This window comes from Gobio gobio (genome assembly GCF_949357685.1).
Source record: "Gobio gobio genome assembly, chromosome: 21".
Lineage (NCBI taxonomy): Eukaryota > Metazoa > Chordata > Actinopteri > Cypriniformes > Gobionidae > Gobio > Gobio gobio.
Genome location: NC_137117.1, coordinates 21,434,890 through 21,457,881, shown reverse-complemented (window position 1 = coordinate 21,457,881; position 22,992 = coordinate 21,434,890). Strand labels below are relative to the sequence as shown.

At 37.4% G+C, this 22,992-nt stretch overlaps 1 protein-coding gene across 3 annotated transcripts; it reads left to right on the top strand.

Annotated features, from left to right (window-relative positions):
- Positions 1–173: 173 nt before the first annotated feature.
- masp2 (MBL associated serine protease 2) lies at positions 174–21,431 on the top strand. Of its 3 annotated transcripts, XM_079801780.1 has the most exons (12): positions 247–355; positions 514–695; positions 2,809–2,920; positions 3,999–4,176; positions 4,512–4,643; positions 11,171–11,367; positions 13,374–13,521; positions 15,435–15,553; positions 15,650–15,728; positions 16,550–16,672; positions 16,773–16,847; positions 20,176–21,431. In XM_079801780.1, exons 4-12 carry the CDS (start codon positions 4,020–4,022, stop codon positions 20,955–20,957), a joined length of 1,812 nt encoding a protein of 603 aa, XP_079657906.1. In that variant the 5' UTR covers positions 247–355; positions 514–695; positions 2,809–2,920; positions 3,999–4,019; the 3' UTR covers positions 20,958–21,431. The 3 variants fall into 3 exon arrangements, with proteins under 3 accessions (XP_079657905.1, XP_079657906.1, XP_079657904.1); XM_079801779.1 differs by lacking the exon at positions 2,809–2,920 and having other exon boundaries at positions 174–355; positions 479–695; XM_079801778.1 differs by lacking the exon at positions 2,809–2,920 and having other exon boundaries at positions 270–355; positions 479–695; positions 11,141–11,367.
- The last annotated feature ends 1,561 nt before the right edge of the window (positions 21,432–22,992 follow it).

The window sequence follows — 22,992 nt, the reverse complement described above, 5'->3', positions numbered from 1 at the left end:
AGTCAGAATTAATCAAATGTTTGATTTACTTGTTCTGAATTTGTTTACTGCTTTCTTTTGTGATTGTTTCTCTTCTTGTCGAAGAGAAACAATGACAAAATCTATTGTTTGAGGAGAAAGAATATGTTGTCAAGCTTCACATATATATCTTCAACCCAATAACTGATATTGACACTTGACAGAATGGACGATAATGAAAACCAAAAGTACTGTTGCTGTTCAGTGCCGTGTTTACACAGAGCCATTTACTAAGCTGGTTCATTAACCTGGAGGACATGAGAGTTCTGCAAAGGTGATTAGGACATTTTTTTTTTTAGATGAGCTGAAGTTTTTGGTGTTCTGGAATGATGAACAGGTATGCAACGTGTTCAAATGTGTTCACTGTGATGTGTGGAATGGGAGTCCTATTTAATGTGTTAGGATTGTGAAAGCTATATTGTTATCAGTGATGCACCTTTATGTTTTGCTGCTGTTTCAGTGTATCTTTGGCTTTCGTCACCCTGCTTCCATTAGCTTTTGGCTCAGAGCTGACTGGACTATTTGGGAGCTTCACATCACCAAACTTCCCAAACGTCTATCCTAACAACCAGCGTATGGTGTGGAATATCACAGGACCAGAAGGATACAAATTACGCCTCTACTTCACTTATTTTAGTCTGGAGCCATCTCATCGCTGTGAATATGACTATGTTCAGGTTAGATCCATGTTTACAACAGCAATTTAAAAGTTTTATGGGACACACTGAAATCCTAGATAATGATTAATATTTCAGTATCAAAAATAATCAGTCTGTTGGAATTGGATAAAGATAATTGCAGTTTTGAATGAGAAAGACATAAGACATTCTTGATTTCAATCAGGAATCTGTTAGTTTGGCTGATTAAAATTTTACAAGGTTTAAACTAATTTAAAATTTTCCTTTTCAGATTAAAATCCCTGTTTTACAAGAGAATAATCATTTCAAAATCAGCTTATAATGTTAAAGGGATAGTTCACCCGAAAATGAAAATTCTGTCATAATTTACTCACTCTCGTGTTGTTCCAAATCTTTGGAACACAAATGAAGATTTTTTTTTTTATAAAATCTGAATCAGTTTTGTACTCTTCATTGACAGTCTATGCAACTACCACTTTGACGTTTCAAAAAGTTCATAAAGAGATCGTAAACTAATATGAATTTAGTGGTTTAGTCCAAATTTTATGTAGAGACACGATCACTTTATGTGATTTAGGTTTTTATTCACATATAAACATTGATAAACAGAAGCTCAACCGAACCTGCTTGACACACAAGAACAAATCTCATTGGTTCTTTCGGAAGGTCAAACGTGCTGCGTAACACACATGAATGAACCTCATTGGTTCTCACACGTCAAGCAAGCATGCTTCAGCTTCTGTTTACCACAACTGTTTTGTTTAAAGGCCAAAGTATACTTAACTTTTTACACGTACATTAGAAGAGCGCTGCCAGATTTTTGTAACCCTCAAAACTGCACATGCGACGAACACCTGTGTACGTGTACAAGTCAAAAGAAGTATAGGCTACTTTGCAAGGCTATGCGTTCGACTGTGGTCGAAGTATACTTTCTGCTTTAGTCTTCATTGTGTTCAGTTGCTGTTTTCCTTTGACCTAGTTTTCCAGTGTGTTTCATTGATTGATCCCGTTCACCTGTTGTCCTCTTAATGACCTAGTTAGCTCTTTTGTTTGCGCTGTGTATTTAAGCCCTTCATTGTTCCTGTATTGTTTATCATCTAGGTGTACATGGTTGTGTTTTTACCTTGTTATGCTCTTGGTTATTGTGTTGATTCTGAAAGGGATAGTTCACCCAAAAATGACAATTCTGTCATTAATTACTCACCCTCATGTCATTCCAAACCCGCAAGACCTTCATTCATCTTTGGAACACAAATTCAAATATTTTTGATGAAATCCGAGATATCTCTGATCCCTCCATAGACAGCAATTTAATTAACACTTTCAAGGTCCAGAAAGGTAGGAAAAACATTGTTAAAATAGTCCATGTGACTCCAGTGGTTCAACCTTATGAAGCGATGTGAATACTTTTTGTGTGCAAAAACAAATAATAACGACTTTGTTTAACAATTTCGGGTTCTAGTCTCCTACGCAGTTTCTGCTGTAAATAGTGCAGCGCTCTTGAGATCTACGGCAGCCGATGCTGCTCACGTGAGCACCACGACATGTGCGGGATACAACGTAAACAGCGTAGGAGACTGACACAGGCCAGAACGAAATTGTTGAATAAAGTCATTATTTTTGTTTGTTTTTGAGCACAAAATGTATTCTCGTGGCTTCATAACATTGAGGTTGAATCACTGGAGTCACATTGACTATTTTAACAAGGGATCAGAGAGCTCTCGGATTTCATCAAAAATATCTTCATTTGTGTTCCGAAGATAAACAAAGGTCTTACGGGTTTGGAATGACATGAGGGTTAGTAATTAATGACACAATTTTCATTTTTGGGTGAACTATCCCTTTAAGCCGAAAGTATACTTAGTTTTTTTTTCATGTACGTGAGCGTATATGCATGCAGTCAGGCGTTTGACCATAGACAGTAAAAGAAATGGACACAGTGACCCCATAGGCTTCGACGGGGAAAAGTGAAGTCAATTAGAAGCACTCACTTCCTGATGGCTGAGTACGCGCAGCCTCAGACTGAGCTTGACAACGTAGATGTGACGTGAGCAACCTGTCTGACAGTTGTAAGTCTTCTAGTAGTTGTGCAAAGTGAAATCTGAATCACGTTGTTGAAATATTTTGTCCCATTGCTTTTGGCTCCCTATAGGCTTCTCCCCATGCTTCTCCCTTGACTTTATCGGACTTTATGCCTCCACGTCCCCCCGATTGCCTCACAGCCAGCAAAAGATTGCCTGCGAGCTTCTCCTCCTGTCTATACGGTAATTTCTCTACTGTGCGACAGAGTCGCATGGTTATGACGCAATCGTTAGCATATTTTTTACAAAAACGGCTTCTATGGGGCGATAGTGTAAGATACAAGGTAATGGAGCCTTTTATACATTGTCGTGTTTCTTTAGAAATAAACAATGGTCAAATGGAGTCTTTAAACGCCTCAGATGTAAAGTTATTTGCTGTCAAAGTGACGCCAAAATGAATGTGAGTCAATGGGATGCTAACAGCTTGGTTAGCAATGGCTGCCCCTATGGAAGGTACGCTTTCCAGGTCCTGGATTACCCCCTTGCGTTTGACGCATGTGCAGTATTGAGCAATCAAAGCGGTTACAAGAATACATATAGTACGCACACACTCTTCTGATGATGAAATTCGCGTCACGCGCACTGTACATTGACCCTCGCATACGCGTAAAAACTGAAGTGTACTTTGGGCTTTAAATTGAAGATCTGTTTGAGTATCTTCATCGTTGTGCTCCTTATATACAGCCACGACCCATGAAACTCAATTCATATGGATTAGTTTTATGATCTCTTGTTTTTTTGTTACTTATTTGACGCATCAAAGTGGTAGTTGCGTAGCTGTCAATGGAAGGACAGAAATTGCTCAGATATAAAAAAAAACATCTGCATTTGTGTTCAGAAGATGAACGAAAGTCTTACAGGTTTGGAACGACATGAGGGTGAGTAATTAATGACAGAATAAAAAAAAATCATTCTTTTTTCAGTCTTGATCCATAAGTTCACAAATAAGTGGTCTAATATAAATCTTAAATTATAGATTTATTTTAATGATTTATCAAATTAAACACAATTTATATAATGTAGATTTTTACTAAAATATATAAGTATATTGATAATTAATCAGATATTTAAAATATCAAAACATATTAGCCAAGCATGTGTAGACCTACTTGCCTATAAGCACCATTTCCAAGTAATAGCAGAAAACTCAAATGCTGATAATTTGATTAAACCTCTATCATGAAATGCACAATATGGCTGTTATGTGAACACAGGATACTGATGTCTGTTTATAATAATTACTACTTGCTGAAACTTTAAGGTCTTCTCAGAAGGAAAAGAGATGGTTCGGTTCTGTGGCGAAGCAGAGGCAAATTACGGTGATGCGCCCAAAAACACTGTCATCTATTCTGCCAGCAACACCATGTCTGTGCTCTTCAGATCAGATTACTCCAATGAGGGCCGTTTCACAGGCTTCCAGGCATTTTTTTCTGCTGAAGGTGATGGAAACAATGGATTCACAGCATGACTCTTTGTCTTCCTCTGTCTCACTGCATGATTGTGTCTCTCTTTTCCGCCGTCACCTCTTGCTGCAAAGGCTAAAGGGTTAAACTAGATGATAATTAAAGTCAAAATATTGTATATTTACTTGTTTATAATGTTGTATAGTCTAAAATGAAATAGATTTGAAGTGTATACACTATATCCTAAAATCGTTTTAATTATATATTATATATCTAAATGCTTTTTTTTTTATCATACTTTAATTGATCTTAGTGGATGTCAAAATCCAAATGAGAACTATTGCTAAACGACCTCTTTTTATTCTTTACAGACATTGATGAGTGCCTGAGCACTATCGATGGAGAACCTGTGTGTGACCATAATTGCCATAATTATGTGGGGGGCTTTTACTGCACTTGCAGATTGGGATACCAGCTCCACGATGATAAAAAAAACTGCCCTGGTAAGGCTGATATCGGAACAGATGAAACCCCTGGCCTGTAGCTGCTCATTGATTATGAATTGTATGGGATATTATATAATACAATATATTATGTTGTGTCAATTAATTTTCACAAAATAGCCAGTTAAAATGCATTATAAATGGCAAATAAAGCACTTGAGTACAGAGTGCTTATTGTTTTATATTCAGACTCTTTCTGTCAAATTTCTAGTAACTCACAAATAATTACATTACATTCTTTTCACAAGTTTGTTTGTCCATATAATCTTTAAGCTATTAAGGTTAAACGTATTTGGCTTGCTGTCCGCAGTGGAGGGGCTTGAGAAAGCAGCTTCTACTCGAGCTTAGATATAAAAAAAAAAATGATTTTCAAATTCTCCTTTACAAACAAACACTCTATTATGTCTACAAAACAAAATGCTCCGAACAAACATCACTGATGTATCAAAGCGAATGTTCTTTCACTGTTCCATTTGTCCTGTTGTCGACAGACTCAAACGCAGGGAATATGTCAGAAACCAGCGTCAGTGATTCTAATGGGTTCTATTTGCTTTTGACACAACGCTCACATTCAGTATAGACAAATGTCGGCCGTTAACAATTGAATACCAGTGGGCGCCCAACATTGTTATAATAGTATAACTATTAGTGGGTGTCGTGCTCCGGAGGCAGGCATATACAAATGTATTTGCCCTTGTGACGTCATGTGCAATATCCAAACAAGATGTTTTTGGAGCTTGAGTAAATCATTTACAATAATTCCTTACAAATGAGTAAGGAATTATCAACACTCTAGTAACTACTATTAACTTAAAATAAACTCTTATTAATGAGTTAGTAAGTAATAGTGTTTAGTTGAATCAGGTAATTCACTGTTAGCTAATCAATAACTACTATTTTTATATAAAACTCCCAGAGGACTACTAACAACTACTATATACAGGTTCATAATTAATGTGAATAATGCATAATGTATAATTAATTAAAGTGAAGGTCAACCCACTAGTAATGACGCAAGTATTACCAAATCTTTCAGAAGGTATTACTAATTATTTGGATCAGTATTATAAAGTGAAAAAATTATAATAATAACTCTCAAGTAATGACTGAAGTCATTGTAAACTTTTTTGTAAGGTTTTGGATAGCAATGACTCGAGTGTTACTACATCCTTCGGACCCACTTTATATTAGGTGGCCTTAACTACTATGTACTAACATTTTAATTAATCATTTGATACAATGCACTTATTGTGTACATACATGTTTTTACATTGTACTTACATTTAAAAAAATACCTTCAAGTAATTACATCTGTAATTAATTTCTGTAATTACATTTATAATTACACTGTTGACACTTCCCTTACACCTAACCCTACCCTTAAACTTACCCTTACCAACACAACTGTCCCTAACTTTACCCGTATCCCACCTCAATATCAGCAAAGGTGTTTTGCAACACAATATGAACACAGTAAGTACATTGTACTTATTTTTTGATGTAAGTACATAGTAGTTAAGGCCACCTAATATAAAGTGGGGCCCATCCTTCTAAAGAAACTACTAATTTATTGGATCAGTATTCTAAAGTGGAGAACATGGTAACCCACTAGTAATGACTCAAGGTTTTGGATAATGACTGAATTGTTTCTACATCCTTCTAAAGGAACTGTTTGGATTAGTATTTTAAAGTGAAAAGCATGATAACTTCCTAGTAATTACTGAAGTCATTGTAAGCTTTTGAGGTTTTTCTAAGCTTTTGGATAGTAATTCCTTCTGATGGATTTGGTAACTCTTCAGTTGATCCTAATGATCCAAATAATTAGTAATTCCTTTAGAAGAATATAGTAACACTTGAGTCATTACTATCCAATGACTTTTACAATCAATATTAAAGGGTTAGTTCACCCAAAAATGAAAATAATGTCATTTATTACTCACCCTCATGCCGTTCCACACCCGTAAGACCGCCGTTCATCTTCGGAAGACATACTAAAAACACTTTTAAATCAGTTCATGTGAGTACAGTGGTTCAATATTAATATTATAAAGCGACGAGAATATTTTTGGTGCGACTTATGAATCACTGTATCGAATCAACGGTTTGGAGCGCCAAAGTCACGTGATTTCAGCAGTTTGGCGGTTTGACACGCGCTCCGAACCACTGATTCATAACAGTTCGAAGCTTCATGAAGCAGGTTTTGAAATTGGTTATCACTATATAAGTCGTTATTTCGTTTTTTTGCGCACCAAAAATATTCTCGTCGCTTTATAATATTAATATTGAACCACTGTACTCACATGAACTGATTTAAATGTGTTTTTAGTACATTAATGGATCTTGAGAGAGGAAATGTCATTGCTGGCTATGCCGGCCTCACTGAGCCATCGGATTTCAACAAAAATATCTTAATTTGTGTTCCGAAAATGAACGGAGGTCTTACGGGTGTGGAACAGCATGAGGGTGAGTAATAAATGACAGCATTTTCATTTTTGGATGAACTAACCCTTTAAGGAGTTATGATGCTTTTCACTTTATTATACTGATCCAAATATTTAGTAAATCTTAGTATTACTAGTGAGTATTACTAAATTTAGTATTACTAGTGAGTTATCTTCACTTCAGAATTAAAGGAGCTGTATGTAGGACTGTGGCCAAAACTGGTACTGCAATCACTTTCAAATGACTGTAGAGCGGTGTATCCCCTCTCCCCCTCCCCTGACTCGAGGTTGCCAGCTAGGCTGCAGGATCCAGCAGGAACGTAGGCTGCTACACGGAGCTTTCAATGGCAAGTGACGAGTCGTACACAGTAAGATTTTTTTCTTTCTGTTAATTATGTTTATGCTTCAAGAGCGATGTTTTGTGAAGTAATTATGAATCGCAAAAATATGCTAATGGCGATTAGCCAAATATAATCGTAAATATGAACGCTCGTATGTGACAGTACATTCCCACATGAAAAAATACTATAGTAAAATTACAGCAAAGCTAAATAACATTAGCAATGGTCATACAGGTCAACTTGCAGCATGTTTTGTCCACTATATATGCGAAGAACGAATGAGGAATAATTTTTACCGAGGTAACGTTAGGCTACTGTCTCAAATACGTTTTCACATTGCAATAATAAGCGTGCTAATGTTGTTTTCCTCAGTGTCCCAGCATAATGACAGAGGGCTCTGAGAATGCATTACTAATGTTAGCAATGACGACTCGCCGTTTTTATTTACCAAACAATTCCTTAACGTTACCTTTTCAATTCAATGACCCACCTCCTCCATCTGCGCTAACCTAACGTTACTTTGCACGAACATGCATATCTTTGTTCGACTGTCATGAATATTTGAAATGTCCATTTACATTAAGTACAAGTTAGCCAAACATAGATGAACCTTACCTGTCCAGGAGAAAATTAGCAACGCTGGCATCAGGCATCAAATTATTCTCCGTTTTCAGCCGTCTCTATCTTTCAAAGGCATCTCTTATACAAATCCTTGTTTTATTTCGGACACTGTCACAACGTTTTTCTGATTCATAACGAGGTCGTTTAGGTTTCGTAAAGTTAGACATTGTTTATCCAAAAAGTTTGTAGCTGCAGCTGTGGTAACTAGAGCAGAGCTGGCAACCCCGATGCCGAAACACTACTGACTTCGTGATTGGTAGATAGGTGGAGGGTGGCGCTTCAGGCATGACACAACATGTCAACATCAACATCAGTTGAGGGCTGCAACTTCACTTTTAAAATGACAATATCTTGGCCGGACAACCGTTGTCAGTGATATAAATATTTGAAATTAACATGATTTCTTAATGTCTAGTGACATATCAGGGCCATTTTATGATTAATTGAAATACATTTCTTACATACAGTTCCTTTAATTATACATTATGCATTATTCACATTAATTATGAACCTATGTAGCGTAGTTCTTGTAGTCCTCTGGGAGGTATGAAAAATAGTAGTGAGTGATTAGATAGTAGTGAACTACCACATTCAACTGAGCACTATTACTTATTTGTTAATCAGAGTTTAGTTTTAGTTAATACTAGTTACTAGACTGTTAATAATGTGTTACTCATTTGTTCATGTGTAGTTATTCATTAATGACGGAACAGTATTCTAATAGTATTCTTTGTTTATGATGAGGAAGATGTTGTAAGCTATGAAACTGACAGGATGTCTTAATGGTACAAAGACCACTTTGTCAAAAGATCGAGGCAAATTTGATTTCTCATGACATGAGGGATAGTTCACCCAAAAACGACAATTATATCATAATTTAATCACTCTCATGTCATTCCAAAACTTTATTTCTTATATAGAACACAAAAGAAGACATTTTAAAGACTAGTTTCTAGTGCTTGTTGTGTCCATACAATACAAAGCCAGATTGCACTCCATATACTTTTTATTCCACAGAGGAAAGTACTATAGTACTATTATAATTATCACTGATCTATATCCAGCAACAAAAAACAATAAACTCATATATGAGCAACAGATTGTCTCCTGGTCTGTAATCTAAGATATGCAAACATTTTTACTCAGAAGTAACCCAACTTTTAGCTTTGTAAGTCCTGAACAAATCCTGATATGTTTAGGACATACTGTCATACAGCTCAGCACTGATTTATGCTCCAGTAGTGACTCTTGTACATCACAGACCTATGAAACAGCGGTCACAGCAGCAGGCTGGGTAGCCACGGCTCACCACACACTATCTATCAGCCCTGTCAACAGCTCTTGATTGAGCTAGCATAGTCTATAATCGAGCGGGAAATAGAGTCACCAAATAGAAGAGGGGTTTGTTATATCATTGATAGAGTGGCCACAACTAACTGCTAACTGAGTTTTTCGATATAAGCAAGGGTTGTGTGGGGTTTCGAATAGGCATATTTACATTTTCGACCTTCAGGTTGTGAAAACTGTTGGCAGATAAATGGATTAGTTCCAAAAACTCCTCTCATTTAAAGTGCTAATGTTCACTGCAGTTCTGGACAGCGCTAACTGGCTTTAGCCTGAAGCATGCTTCAGCGACAGACTGATGATACAGTGGGTAGCGTCTCGCTAGTGTGCCTGTATAAAGCAGTTGATCTCTGTCACTCTGAGCGAGTCCAGGTTAATTACCATTGGTTCCTGAGGGAACGGCGTTCTAGAGATCAGTTGAAAATTGATACCTTTTTCTAGCTGTAATACTGTGCTAATGATGGGTAATTAATCACAATTACCAGCCCAGACATGCCTCTTAATTGTTTTTCTTTGCTAATGGGGAAGATAGAGACATCACATCATATCATACAGAAGGGAAGACAGAAACAATGACTTGTGTCTGAATCATTTAATCATAGACCTTTGCCCTCCTCAGCTTAGATTTACCATTTACAGCAATTATTTGTAGCATCTGCACTTGTTGGGGTTCATTTATTAAATTGATAGTTTGGCCCAAAAAAAATTCTGTCACCATTTAATGTTCAAAACCTGTATGAATTTTTATCTTCGGTGTAAAACAAAATAGGAAATTCTAAATGTGACTCCTGCGCTATATTCCAAGTTTTCTGAAGTCATTTTATTGCTTTTTGTGGGAAATTTAAGCCATCGTTCACTGAAAAAATCTTCAATTCACGAGTCAATCATTGACTGAATCAATTGATTTGTTTAAAAGATTTGTGCCTATAGAGTGTGTGTGAAGGTTTTAAGTGAATTTTACTTTTATAGATTCAGTAAATTGTGCTTTTATGAAGTATTATTTTGGAAGCTTTCAAGCTTAGGATGCAAAATAAAACTTTTATTGTACTTTTTCATCATAGTATATACAACTTGAAAGTTCTAGTCCCTATACATTTTAATGGCATGGAAAACAGCAAACAAATAAATGTTTTGTCTTTTGTGTTCCATGGAAGAATGTAAAACAAATAGATTTGGAACAACATGATTTTGATAACATCATTTTCATTTTGGAGTGATGTAAATAGAGGTCAAATATCAAAGCTAGAGTCCTAAATCTTTCTGATGATACATAGTTTAGTAATAGCATGCAGTGAATCTAAACAACTATCTGGAGCCACCAGTGATTTTTGCATCTAAAGTGGTTAAGGTTTGAGTAAAGGAGTTAATTTATTTGTTGTTTTTTTGCACATCCCTCATTCATGATCTCATTCAAATGCAAAAAATAAATAAAAATAATAATAGCAGCAAATTTACTACCTGGAAAACTGTACTGCTTTGACTGCTTCATAACCATTTTTAGCTGTAAAGAGTTTACATCTTCCAAAGTATTTATTGTCAAACATGTAATGTTTGTAACTCTTCATACCTTTCACTCTAAATGCAGTGACAGAAAGCACTTTCTCTAGCCATTTTACAGGTGGAAAGGTTTATTTACCCCTGAGCATCCCAAATCAATGTTGCAATTTCCTGCGGTAGGCTACTCAGTGTTAAATGTGGCATGGATAGTTGTCTGTTTAATGTATGTTTGTGTGCTTTTGACCATTCCCAGTGGGTGTGAAAATGCTTTTTCCCACTGTAGTTGAGTGTAGTGGGCAGGTGTTTCAGGAGAGGTCAGGAGAGCTGAGCAGTCCAGAGTACCCAGGTGTTTACCCCAAGATGAGCCAGTGTGATTACACTATCAGTTTGATGGAAGGCTTCCAAGTGACCCTGGACTTCCAAGACCTGTTTGATGTGGAGACTCATCCTGAAATCCACTGCCCTTATGACATCCTCAAGGTTGGTTATTTCACAATCAACAAGCTCTGACAGCACTCCAGCTAGGATGGTAGTTCAAACCTAAAACAACAGCCATAATAGCATGTGTGTGTGGACACATCTGAGTCACTTTAATGGGGTTATTGTGGGTCCTTTGGGAACTCTATACCTCTACCTGATAAAATAGAGATTAAAAAGTTTGCCAAGCGTTTTGAGAGAACTTTTATATATATCCGTATCTAAACCGATTACATGGAATAGTTGGAATAGTCACTATTAACTAACTATTAACTAGTTTTGCCTCTATAAAATCTAATTACTGCTTTTTAATAGTTAGTAAGGTAGCTGTTAAGTTTAGGTATTGGGTAGGATTAAGTGATGTAGAATAAGGCAAAGTCCCACTGTGGGGATAATCTAGTTTTTAATGTTGTTTATATGTCTATGTAGTGTTTTTAATACGCTTTAAGACAAACCGTGTGCAAATTCATAGATCACTGCAGTGATCTAAAAACGCGGTTTGAAATCGTTGGTTTTTCTTACGTCATAAACTACCTTGGAACCAATCACGTCAACGTGCTGCGGGCTTTAGCATATCATTAACTATGAGCTCTGAAGCAGGGGAGTCTCAAGAGCAGCCAGGTTATCCTGGTATATTTTTTTGTTGATATGAAAAATCGGGTAGATTTTGCAATAGTGGGTGTAAGGCTAATCATATTAATTACTGTTATGTGTCTGACTTTGCAAAGTGTGATATCATCGTGCAGCGTTCAGTTTAGTAAGTTGACGGAGTGGATCTCTGGGCTGGTGTGAGTGAGTGGAGGCGGGGATGATTAGCGTATTCATGGCACCGTGTATACTAAATGAAGCATAGTTTCTTTCAAGCTATTTTAAGGCATGGATATTTTTTTTCACAGGAAAAAACTTTTAAATATGTAATTTGTAAGGGATAAAATGATTGACTACAGGGGGACTTTAATACGGGCTTTATAAGTACTAATAAGCAGCTAGTAATATGCATGCTAATAAGCAACTAGTTAATAGTGACAGTTGGACCCTAAACTAAAGTATTACCGATATTTTAATTGCAATGAAGGGTCCAAAACAACATTGGACCCAATTGACCTCAACTCTATGGTCAAAATAATAATTTTTTTTTTTATATATATATTTTGTGTCCCACAGATGAAAGAAAATCAAATATTTTTGTAATTACATGAACAAATATTTTTTTGGGGGGTGAACAATCCCTATATTATGTTGTGGATCAATTTGATCTATTTTTCTCATTTATGGTCATGAACGCCTGCAAAGTGTCAGCACTCTGCCCCAACCATAAAATAATACCCAACTTTTTAACATAACATAATGATTAAAGTGCAGAACTATAAATGTAGAAGAACTATAAGTCAATAAACTCATTGATGTGTTTTAAATGTAAAATATTGTATATGATTCATAGAATCCCCACAAAACTGTCATAATGCTGCACTTTATATTGAAGACTCGTTTTAAGCTTAAGGAAGATTATTTACAGTACAAGTACTGTTTGAAGAGACCCATAATATGCCTTCTAGTGCCCTTGTTGAGTGTTAGAAAAGATTGATTTTAGAGTGGTTTACACAGAGAAGATTGGCTCTCCATGAAAATATGCTTGATAAGTGTTTAAGAGTGTTTACTTTTCAGCACCGATTTGTATACTCTGCATCAAAGCTTATTCGATTTTAATGACTGAATCCTATTCCTTTTTATGGCTTTAAACATTGTTACGGCTAAGTAAATTTGTAATCTTTGAGTTTAGCTGTTTTCCCCCTCAGTGCCTCTAAAAACAAAAATGGTCTCCTCAGCACTGGCGTTAAGTGTCAGACTACTCCACTAATCACTGACCCGAAGGCTGTTGAATACATAATGTATGCTCTCTCATGCCCTCCACAACCACCTATTATTTCTCCTCACCCTCCCATCTCCCAAGAGACTTGTTTATCTGTGGCCATTTGCATTCACTGACAATTCAAACTGTTTTGTTTAAGATCACTTCAGGTGGAAGGGAGTACGGCCCATTTTGCGGCAGGACCGCACCAAGAAAAATAGAGACAGGAACTCACAAAGTGCATGTAACCTTCCGCACAGACGGTTCTGGGAAAAACAAAGGCTGGAAGATCAAGTATACCAGCACAGGTAAGTTTACAACCCCCTTTTCTGCACCTTTATGGTAAGTAATGTACCCAACCTCAGTTTATTTTGTGATTAATGAGCAGCTATCTGCATAATCCTACATATTAAATGACTACTCTTATCTGTGTAATAATCTTACCTGTATATAATCTTAAAACTTCCACTACAAAAATATTGCCCAATACAATACACAACATCAGCCAAGCGACAAAACAAACACTGCAACATGCATTTGTAGAAACGAGAGAGCGGGTCCACAGTGTAGCGCCGGCTTCAGTTACACCAAATGCTACTTTGTTTTTTTACGTGTACGCGTCTACGCGAGCGTATGCGCACAGTTGAACGCACAGCCCTGCAAAGTATACTTCTTTTGACTCGTATACAGGCGTTCGACGCATGCGCAGTTTTGAGCAATCTCTCACCACGAGTAACAACCCATGTAAATACTGCAATAAAATTAAATGCGCATGTGCAACCAGCGCATACAAAGTACTCTTCTGATGACGACATTCGCAACACACTCACTGTACAATGACCCTCACGTACGTGTAAAAAGTGAAGTATACTTTGGCCTTTACACAATGTTGCCATGGATAACGTTGAATACAGTGCAACAGTTGTGTTTCGAAAGTAAAAATCCCTTTGGGGAATTGATTTTGAATGGTAAATTGTGTAAGGGATAATCCACGGCTAGCTGTGGATTAAACGATTTTAATGCACGACGTGAAGTTTTCAATTTCAATGCCTCCTTGCCAACATTGACAACTTAAAGCTGTTATTGATGTTTGTAGCGCAATACTTGACCGGAAGGGAAAATTCAGTTATTTTCGTCAGTTACGGCTCATTTGATCTAGCATTCTGCCTGCTTTGAATCAGACACAGAGGTAAAGTAGTGCGTAAAATTACATTTATTTGAATGAAGGAATTATAGCATTTATTTGAATTAATTATAGAGAGAGAGAGAGAGAGAGAGAGAGAGAGAGAGAGAGAGGTTTAATTGCACACCTTCCAGCCAATCAGAATCGAGTATTCAGACAGACCATGGTATAAAAACCATTAAAGAAGACTTGAGCTACGAGGTTGTTAATCAATGTTATATGATTTTATAGAAACCATCAGCCTCCATTATTTCATCTTACATTTTAAATAATCATGTTCAATAACAGATTACCTAGAAGAAGAAAAAAACTACCCATTTTTCTGCAAAGAAATCTCAACAAGCAAATTGCGCCAGAAGAACCTTTTAGTCAGTCTCTGGCTCTCAAACTACTTAAATATTTGTATATAGGCCTACATGCATATTTTGCAATAAATGTACAATATGTTGTTTCTACAAATATTATCAGCATCTTTAAATCATTAGATATTCATCCAGAGTTTTTAATTGTAGATTGGCATTGGCATTCTTTTCCCCATTAAAGTGTTAAGTAAACTGTACCATCTTTTGTCTGAATTTCAAATACTTTTTTTATTTTTTTATTAAAGTTGTAATGCTGTGATTCCCCTTGTAGATGCTTGGTTTGCTTCATGACTTATAACTCTTAAACAAAGTCTTTAAAAAAATCCCTATGGGAAAAATACTACAGGACACTCTATTAAGTAAGAGCTGACCGCTGAATACCACGATTGATAATCGGAATCAAGTATTCCAGAATGTGTAATATTAACGATTAATATGGTGTTTGCCTTACATTTGTCTTGTGTGGATTCTCTCTCAAGCACATTTCAAGAATGATGAATGGTGTTCAAGATAAAAAAAAATTCTGAAGAAAGGTTTCAGATCTGATGGCTGTCTGCAGACATTTTGGACATGATGCATTAAGAATCACATACACATTTAAATGACAAGTTAATGGCCTGGTTTTTTCAGAATGTGTGTTTTCATTAGCTGTGCTCACTGTTTCCTGCTCTCATAGCCCAGCCATGCCCAAACCCTGTGGCTCCCCAACACGGACATATCCAGCCCCAGCAGTCTCAGTACATCATGACAGACACTTTCAATGTCACATGTGATCTGGGCTATGAATTGATACTGGTAACCATTTTTCCTCTTTCACTTTCTCTAAGATTTAAGAAAAAGGGCTTGGTATGCTATATAGAGAGTTAAAAGTGTTTTTTTTTGCGTCTTAAGGGGGAGGAAGCTTTGCCCTTTTATCAAGCCACATGCCTAAAGGGTGGATTTTGGAATGGACCGCTGCCTGACTGCATCAGTAAGTTGCTCAAGAACGCCAGATAAGCATGAAGTGTGTATAATCGTCAATGGGGGTTTACTGCAACAAAGAGGAGGTACGTTTTAATACCTGAGGTGTTATTTCAAGCTGAAGTGAGTGAACTCAGAAAAAAATTCTGTGATGAAAGTGATGATGACGCTTATTACAAAAAGCATATTTTAAATTACAACATTTTAGATATGCAGTTTAATTTGAAAAAAATTGTAATGGGAAAGGGGATGATAACAATAAATACACTTGGAAAAAATTACTGATAATGCAAAGTAAAGCTTACAATACAACAATATTTTTCTTCCTTTTTTATATGAAAAATCGAAACATGCAAGTACATTAAAAGCTACTTCAGAAGTAAAATTATTTGACTTGTTTTCAGAGAAGTGTGGATTAAACATTCATGTTGTTCTTATTTTGCTTCTCAAGTAAATTTAATTTATTGTAAGTAATTTCAACACTTTTATTAGGAAACAAAACTAAAATACTGATCAAGAAATTATTGTGAAGAAACAGTGATTAAACATTGCTTATTGAATTATTTATACTAATAAAAACATGCAAAAACAACTGTGATAGGACTGATAATAGGTTATTAAAAAACACCTTAAAATGTGCTGAAATAACAAACACAAATAATAAGACAAGAAAATATTATAAAGAAAGAAACATAGAACAGATTAAATTCAAAATGTCAAAATGAAAGAAACAAATAGTAGGTTTTAAGAACCAGACATTTATTAAACTTAAATGAATATGCTTAGGTTTTGGCAACATTGTGTCAGTTACCAAATGTCCCTCTTTTGCAGTTGTTGATTGTGGAGAGCCTGTAGAAGTGCATAATGCAAGTGTGAAATTCACCACAACCAAATATAAATCCGTGATCAAGTATTCCTGTGATGAATTCTATGCAATGGAGGATGGAACAAATGGTAAGGTGCATATGTCACAGTATACAGATAGCAAGACACGGCACTACGAATCAATCATCACTGGAGGTTTACAGCAATCTTTTTTTCCCTCTGAAATTAGGAGTCTATACCTGTGCACATGACGGCTACTGGAGAAATACCCTGGGTGGAAAAATACTCCAGATATGTTCACCCAGTGAGTTTTAGTTTAATACATATGATTTAGGTTTTAATATATACTACCATCAAAAGTTTGGACACGTTTGATTGAATTTATTTTACAGGATCTCAAAACCTTCTGATCCAAAAGCGTATGCTTAAATGCTCAAATGTGTTTTGTAGACAAATATAAATTGTTCCTATATTTGAATTTCTTTACAAAACTAAAAGTTTACTTTTTAAAAAGCACTGTAAACCCTAACACTCAAAATAATTAATTGGTTTGAGTAGAGCGAACTCAAATGAAAACAAATTAGTTAAAAAATTATTTTAATGTACGTTTATTTAGAACTTTCGTTTTCTTTTGAGTTCTCAAAACTGACACATTTTAAGTCATCTGAATTGTGTCATTGTTTTAAGTTTTATGAACTTGTTTCTTTTAATTTATACCAACTTACATTTATCCGAAACTGGGCTGGGATTTCTATTTCTCAGCATGACAGTAAACGCCAAAATTAAGTGTTATATTATGTTTTTTTTGTGTGCAAGATTAACGTTAAGTAGGAGATTTAGTAGTGTTTAATGTTTTGTAATGTTAGTTTAGAAGAGTTTTTCTGTTATGTTTTTTTGTAGGGTAGGGTAACCAATTGGCAAGGTGGTATTTAAGTGTACATGTATGAATGTATTAGCTTACTCAAATATTTCAAGCTCAGAGATTAAAACCTGCAAGTTCTGCTTACTTATACTTTAAATTTTTTAAAGGAACACGCCAACTTTTTGGGACTTTGGCTTATTAACTGTATTCCCCAGAGTTAGATAAGTTCATACATACCATTCTCATCTCCGTGCGTGCCATAACTCTGTCTGACAGACCCCCCTGCTAGCCTAGCTTAGCACAAAGAATGGAAGTATATGGCTCCAGCTAGCCTACTGCTCAATAAGTGACAAAATAACGCCAACATTTTCCTATTCACATGTTGTGATGTGTATAGTCACAGCGTGTACAAATAACAAGGTTACATGAGACAGCCATCTTATAAACGTATACATACTGGGGACTATATTCTCAGAAGGCGCAGCAATGCTCTACTCCTGGGGAGTGATTTGCTCGCAGCACCTGAGAAGCAGCGTTGTTACTTCTGTCAACAAAACCAGCGTGACTAGGTAACGTTAGCTGTTTTTGCACAATGAACCCACAGACAAAAATTAAAACTGGCCATCTCCCCTCCAATTCATTAGCAAGGTAAATGCTACAGTCCAGAGAATTACCTCTAGCACCGCTCATTTCTTACTGTGACAGAGCGCGTTCGTGACAACACAATACTAACATTACAGGGGATACATGGAGCACGGGAAAAACTGTAATACAGTAGTGTAGTCACAAACGTTACATTAGATCTAGCTAATGGTACTGTTACAGTAGGCTAGTCATCTAAAAACATAACGGAACACTTACCGCAGCCGCGGGTGAGCCGCGTCTGTACTATCGATGGGATGACCATATCCTTCAGCACACATTTCATGGTCCGTGTGGCAAATTCCATTTTTTCAAACGCGATGGTGCTTGATGATGGTACAGGTTACAGGTGTGTTTGGATCTATATCCAGAGCAAGTAGCCATCGATTCATCAGGTCAGCGTTTTGGATTGGAATTCTATGAAATATCATTGTATTACCTGGTCTCCCCTGTTTATTGTCACAGTTCTTTGCAATACAGCGAACACCCATGATTGTAAAATACCCATGATTGTAAACTATCTAGTAATTGCTGACTCTATTACTCCAACTCTGAGCGAACACTCTGCTCCTCACCGCAGGGCTTCTCAGGTGCTGCGAACAAATCACTCAGCAGTGCTGCGCCTTCTGAGAATATAGTCCCCAGTATGTATACGTTTATAAGATGGCTGTGTCTCATGTAACCTTGTTATTTGTACATTGTGACTGTGACTATACACATCACAACATGTAAATAGGAAAATGTTGGCGTTATTTTGTCACTTATTGAGCAGTGAGCTAGCTGGAGCCATATACCTCCAGTCTTTGTGCTAAGCTAGGCTAGCGGGGGGGTGCGTCAGACAGAGGTAAGGCACGCACGGAGATGAGAAGGGTATATATGGACTTATCTAACTCTGGGGAATACAGTTAATAAGCCCCAAAAAGTTGGCGTTTTCCTTTAACTTAAACATTTTGAGTTTTGTCAACTTATTCGGGTTTACAGTGAGGGATAGTTCACCCAAAAATGTAAATTCTGTAATTTACTCACCCTCAAGTTGTTCCAAACCAGTGTGAATTTCTTTCTTCTGCTGAACACAAAAGAAGATATTTTGAGAAATATGGGTAACAAATAGTTGATTGGCCATGAAAGTGTACAGAACTGTAATATAAACGGTGGCTCAGATTTTTTAAAATTTGTTTGATGTCATTACATAACAAAAATGGAAGTATAGCCGCGTTTCCACCGCAGGAACTTTCCCCAGGAACTAGGAACTTTGGGGTGGTACTCGGTGTGTATTGGCTGCAGGAATCAGGGTCTAAATGAAGTTCCGGGTAAATATTTCCCCCTCCAAACGGCCCTGCTCGTGAGGTAGTACTTTTTCAAAGTTCAGGAACTTTCGGGGGTGGGACTTGGGCGCTGAACATGCTGATTGGTTGTGCTGACGCAGCATTTTATTTCAACCAGCATTTTTAAAGGTTCGTTCAGTAAATATCAGTCTCTTTCTGTCCGATGGCATGCGTTCGTCTCAGCCATCTCACGGTCAATGTCCGTAATAGCTGATAATAACATACGTTGTCTTATTTTAAATCTAGCTTTACGAGCTTTCAGAATACACTTTAGTCTCTTTTCCACCGTTTTGTTAATTACCTCTTTATTAAACCAATACATAACCAGCAAAAGCAGCACTGCTTGCATCTCCTCCATACTTGTTATTGTTGCAGACAGTATTGCAGAAAAAAGATTACTGTCTGTTGCTGACTGGGAGGAGCAGTCGCGCGCAGTCCCACATCTCTGGACTAATTTGCCTAATCTTCACGGTACTTTAGACCGCAGTGGAAACGCAGACAGTAGCAGGTCTGAGGGGAAAAAAGTTCCTGTAAAAAAAGTTCCTGGTACAAATTGTTCCAGGTAATTTCGGTGGAAACGGGGTTTATGACCATTATTTCACAGTTTGGACCAGTGCTTCTCAACCAGGGTGCCTCCTATATGAAATAAGAAACAACTGGAAAAATCAATGGGCCTTTGAAAATGTTTGGTGTCAAAAAAGTTGAAACAAATTAGCTTTGTGTCCAAACTTTTTACTGGTAGGTTATATATCAGTGTCATATTGTTGAGTCGAAATACTAATCTGGTGTCTAATCTCTGAAAGTTTGTGGACAGCCTGAGAACAAACTATCCAAGGTGATTGGCGGGGAGAATGCAGAAAAGAACGAGATTCCCTGGCAGGTCATGATACGAATGGGTCCCAAGTTCATCGGTGGCGCTTCTCTCCTGTCAGACAACTGGATCCTCACTGCTGCTCATGTCCTGAAAAGCTATACAGACAATTCCAAGCTGCAGCTGAAGATGGGCTTAGTCAAACAGCAGGACAATGAGGCGGTAGTTGGCATTCCACAGAAAATCTTTATTCACCCTCAGTACCATCACGATAACATTAACTTCAACCATGACATTGCCCTGATTAAATTGGAGTATAAGGTACCTGTCAGTAAAGCCGTTATGCCTGTGTGTTTGCCTGGGAGGGAAGAGCGGTTTGTTTTGAAGGCTAATGATGTCGGGAAGGTGTCTGGGTGGGGTGTGTGGAATACAAACAGACCAGCATTATTTTCCAGTAATCTCCAGTACGTACATTTACCAGTCACTGATTTTGAGGACTGCAAGGCTAAATATGACTCCACAGTGACGGATAAAGGGAAACTAGTAGTGACAGAGAACATGATATGTGCTGGGTTTTCTCAGGGAGGAAAAGATTCCTGCCAGGGGGACAGTGGAGGGCCTTATGCATTTTTTGACAATCAGAGTAAAAGCTGGTTCATAGGCGGCATTGTGTCATGGGGTCATGGCTGCGCTCAGGCTGGGTATTATGGGGTTTATACCAAAGTGACCAATTACCTTCCGTGGATTGAAGAAATCATGTCAAAAAACAGTTAAAACAGCTGTAAAAGTCTTCAAACGTTTGACTTTGATTTGATAGGGATTTATCATTATTGTTAATTACTTTTACCATGACAGCTTTGCATGCGTCTCAGTCAAACACTTATTTTTTATGTTATTATTTTAATAATCTTGGTTTTGTACAGCACTTTAGTCGGCACTTGCCGTTTTTAAAAGTGCTATATAAATTAAATAAACTAAACTAAACTGACATTTTGTGCTCACTTGTTTTTGGGGTACAACCTGACTGCTGCAGATTCATTTCAATGTTGATAGTGTTGTCATTGAAACGCATAAATGCGAGTCATGAACCGCTCGGAGTATAACATCACAGGTTTCCATCTCTTCCAAATTACAGTAGTTATGGCGTGAACGTAGCATAAGCGGAGGTATGAAAATACATACGTTGATAGGCAGGTAGGACATTGTATAATTGCATTCAGACTGATTTTTTTTATGGTCCTACACTCTAAAAAAAAAAGGTTCTATATGACACCAGAAATGGTTCTTAGCTCGTAATCATAGGGGAACCTTTTTTAGTGCTATATAGCACCAATTTTGGTGCTTCAGTGGTTCTTCAGCGGTTCTTCAGAGGTGCTATATAGCACCTTAGTCAAAGAACCGGTGAGGAACCTCTGAAGAACCACTGAAGCACCAAAATTGGTGCTATATAACACTAAAAAAGGTTCCCATATGATTACGAGCCAAGAACCATTTTTGGTGCAATATAGAAGACAAAATACACTATATTGGCAAATGTTTTGGGACACCTGCCTTTACATGCACATAAACTTTAATGACATCCCATTCTTAATCCGTAGGGTTTAATATGGAGTTGGCCCACCCTTTGCAGCTATAACAGATTCAACTCTTCTGTGAAGGCTTTCCACAAGGTTTAGGAGTGTGTTTATGGGAATTTTTGACCATTCTTCTAGATTTGTGAGGGCAGGTTCTTTGTGCACAGTCATGTTGGAACCATAGACCGTAAAAAAATATGGACGACGCGACTTCATTGACTTCCGCTGACCAAAGTTGAAGCTTTCATAGGCCCGCTCACGGCGCTGACATCTTTGACCGAGTCTGCGCAGTAGCGATCTCGGGACCGGAGTTGCGCAGTAGAGAACAGGAAGTAGAGGCGCGATTATCAAAAGCCCGCCCACACTCTCGCAGATGCAGAACAATTCATTATGTTGGTGTGAAATAAACAGTTATGGAAGTGTAGAAATTAAAGCTAAAGTTCCAATCTCCTCCCAAAAATCCAGAAAAAAGTCCGTTAGTGCCTCAGTGACAATTTCATTCAGAGAAGCCGTCAATCTCAGCTGTCAATCATGACGTCACACCCCTCGTTTTTATAGCATCAAATAACTCACTAAAACTAAACTTATTTAAAAAACGAACACTTGAAATGAAATTATTGTAATAAAAACTGCCTAAAATGACAGAAACCATCTTTAGGAAACAATTATTTGAAGTGTAATTAAATTGTTTAGTGTGTCTCGCGCCCATTCTAATACATGGAGAGGCGGGGTTTAGGAGCTATACTGGGACCGGCCACATGTTCAATTTCTGACTGAAGCACTACAGGCTTGGTTGGAACAGGAAGGGGCCATCCCAAAAACTGTTCCCTCAAAGTTGGGAGCATGAAATTGTCCAAAATGTCTTGGTATGCTGAAGCATTAAGAGTTCCTTTCACTGGAACTAAGGGGCCAAGCCCAACCCCTGAAAAACAACCCCCACACCATAATCCCCCCTCCACCAAACTTTATACTTGGCACAATGCAGTCAGGCATGTACCGTTCCCCTGGCAAACCCAGACTTGTCCATCGGATTGCCAGACAGAGAAGCGTGATTCGTCACTCCAGAGAACACGTCACCACTGCTTTAGAGTCCAGTGGCGGCGTGCTTTACACCACTGCATCTGACGCTTTGCAGTGCACTTGGTGGTGTAAGGCTTGGATGCAGCTGCTCGGCCATGGAAACCCATTCCATGAAGCTCTCTACGCATGGTTCTTGAGCTAATCTGAAGGCAACA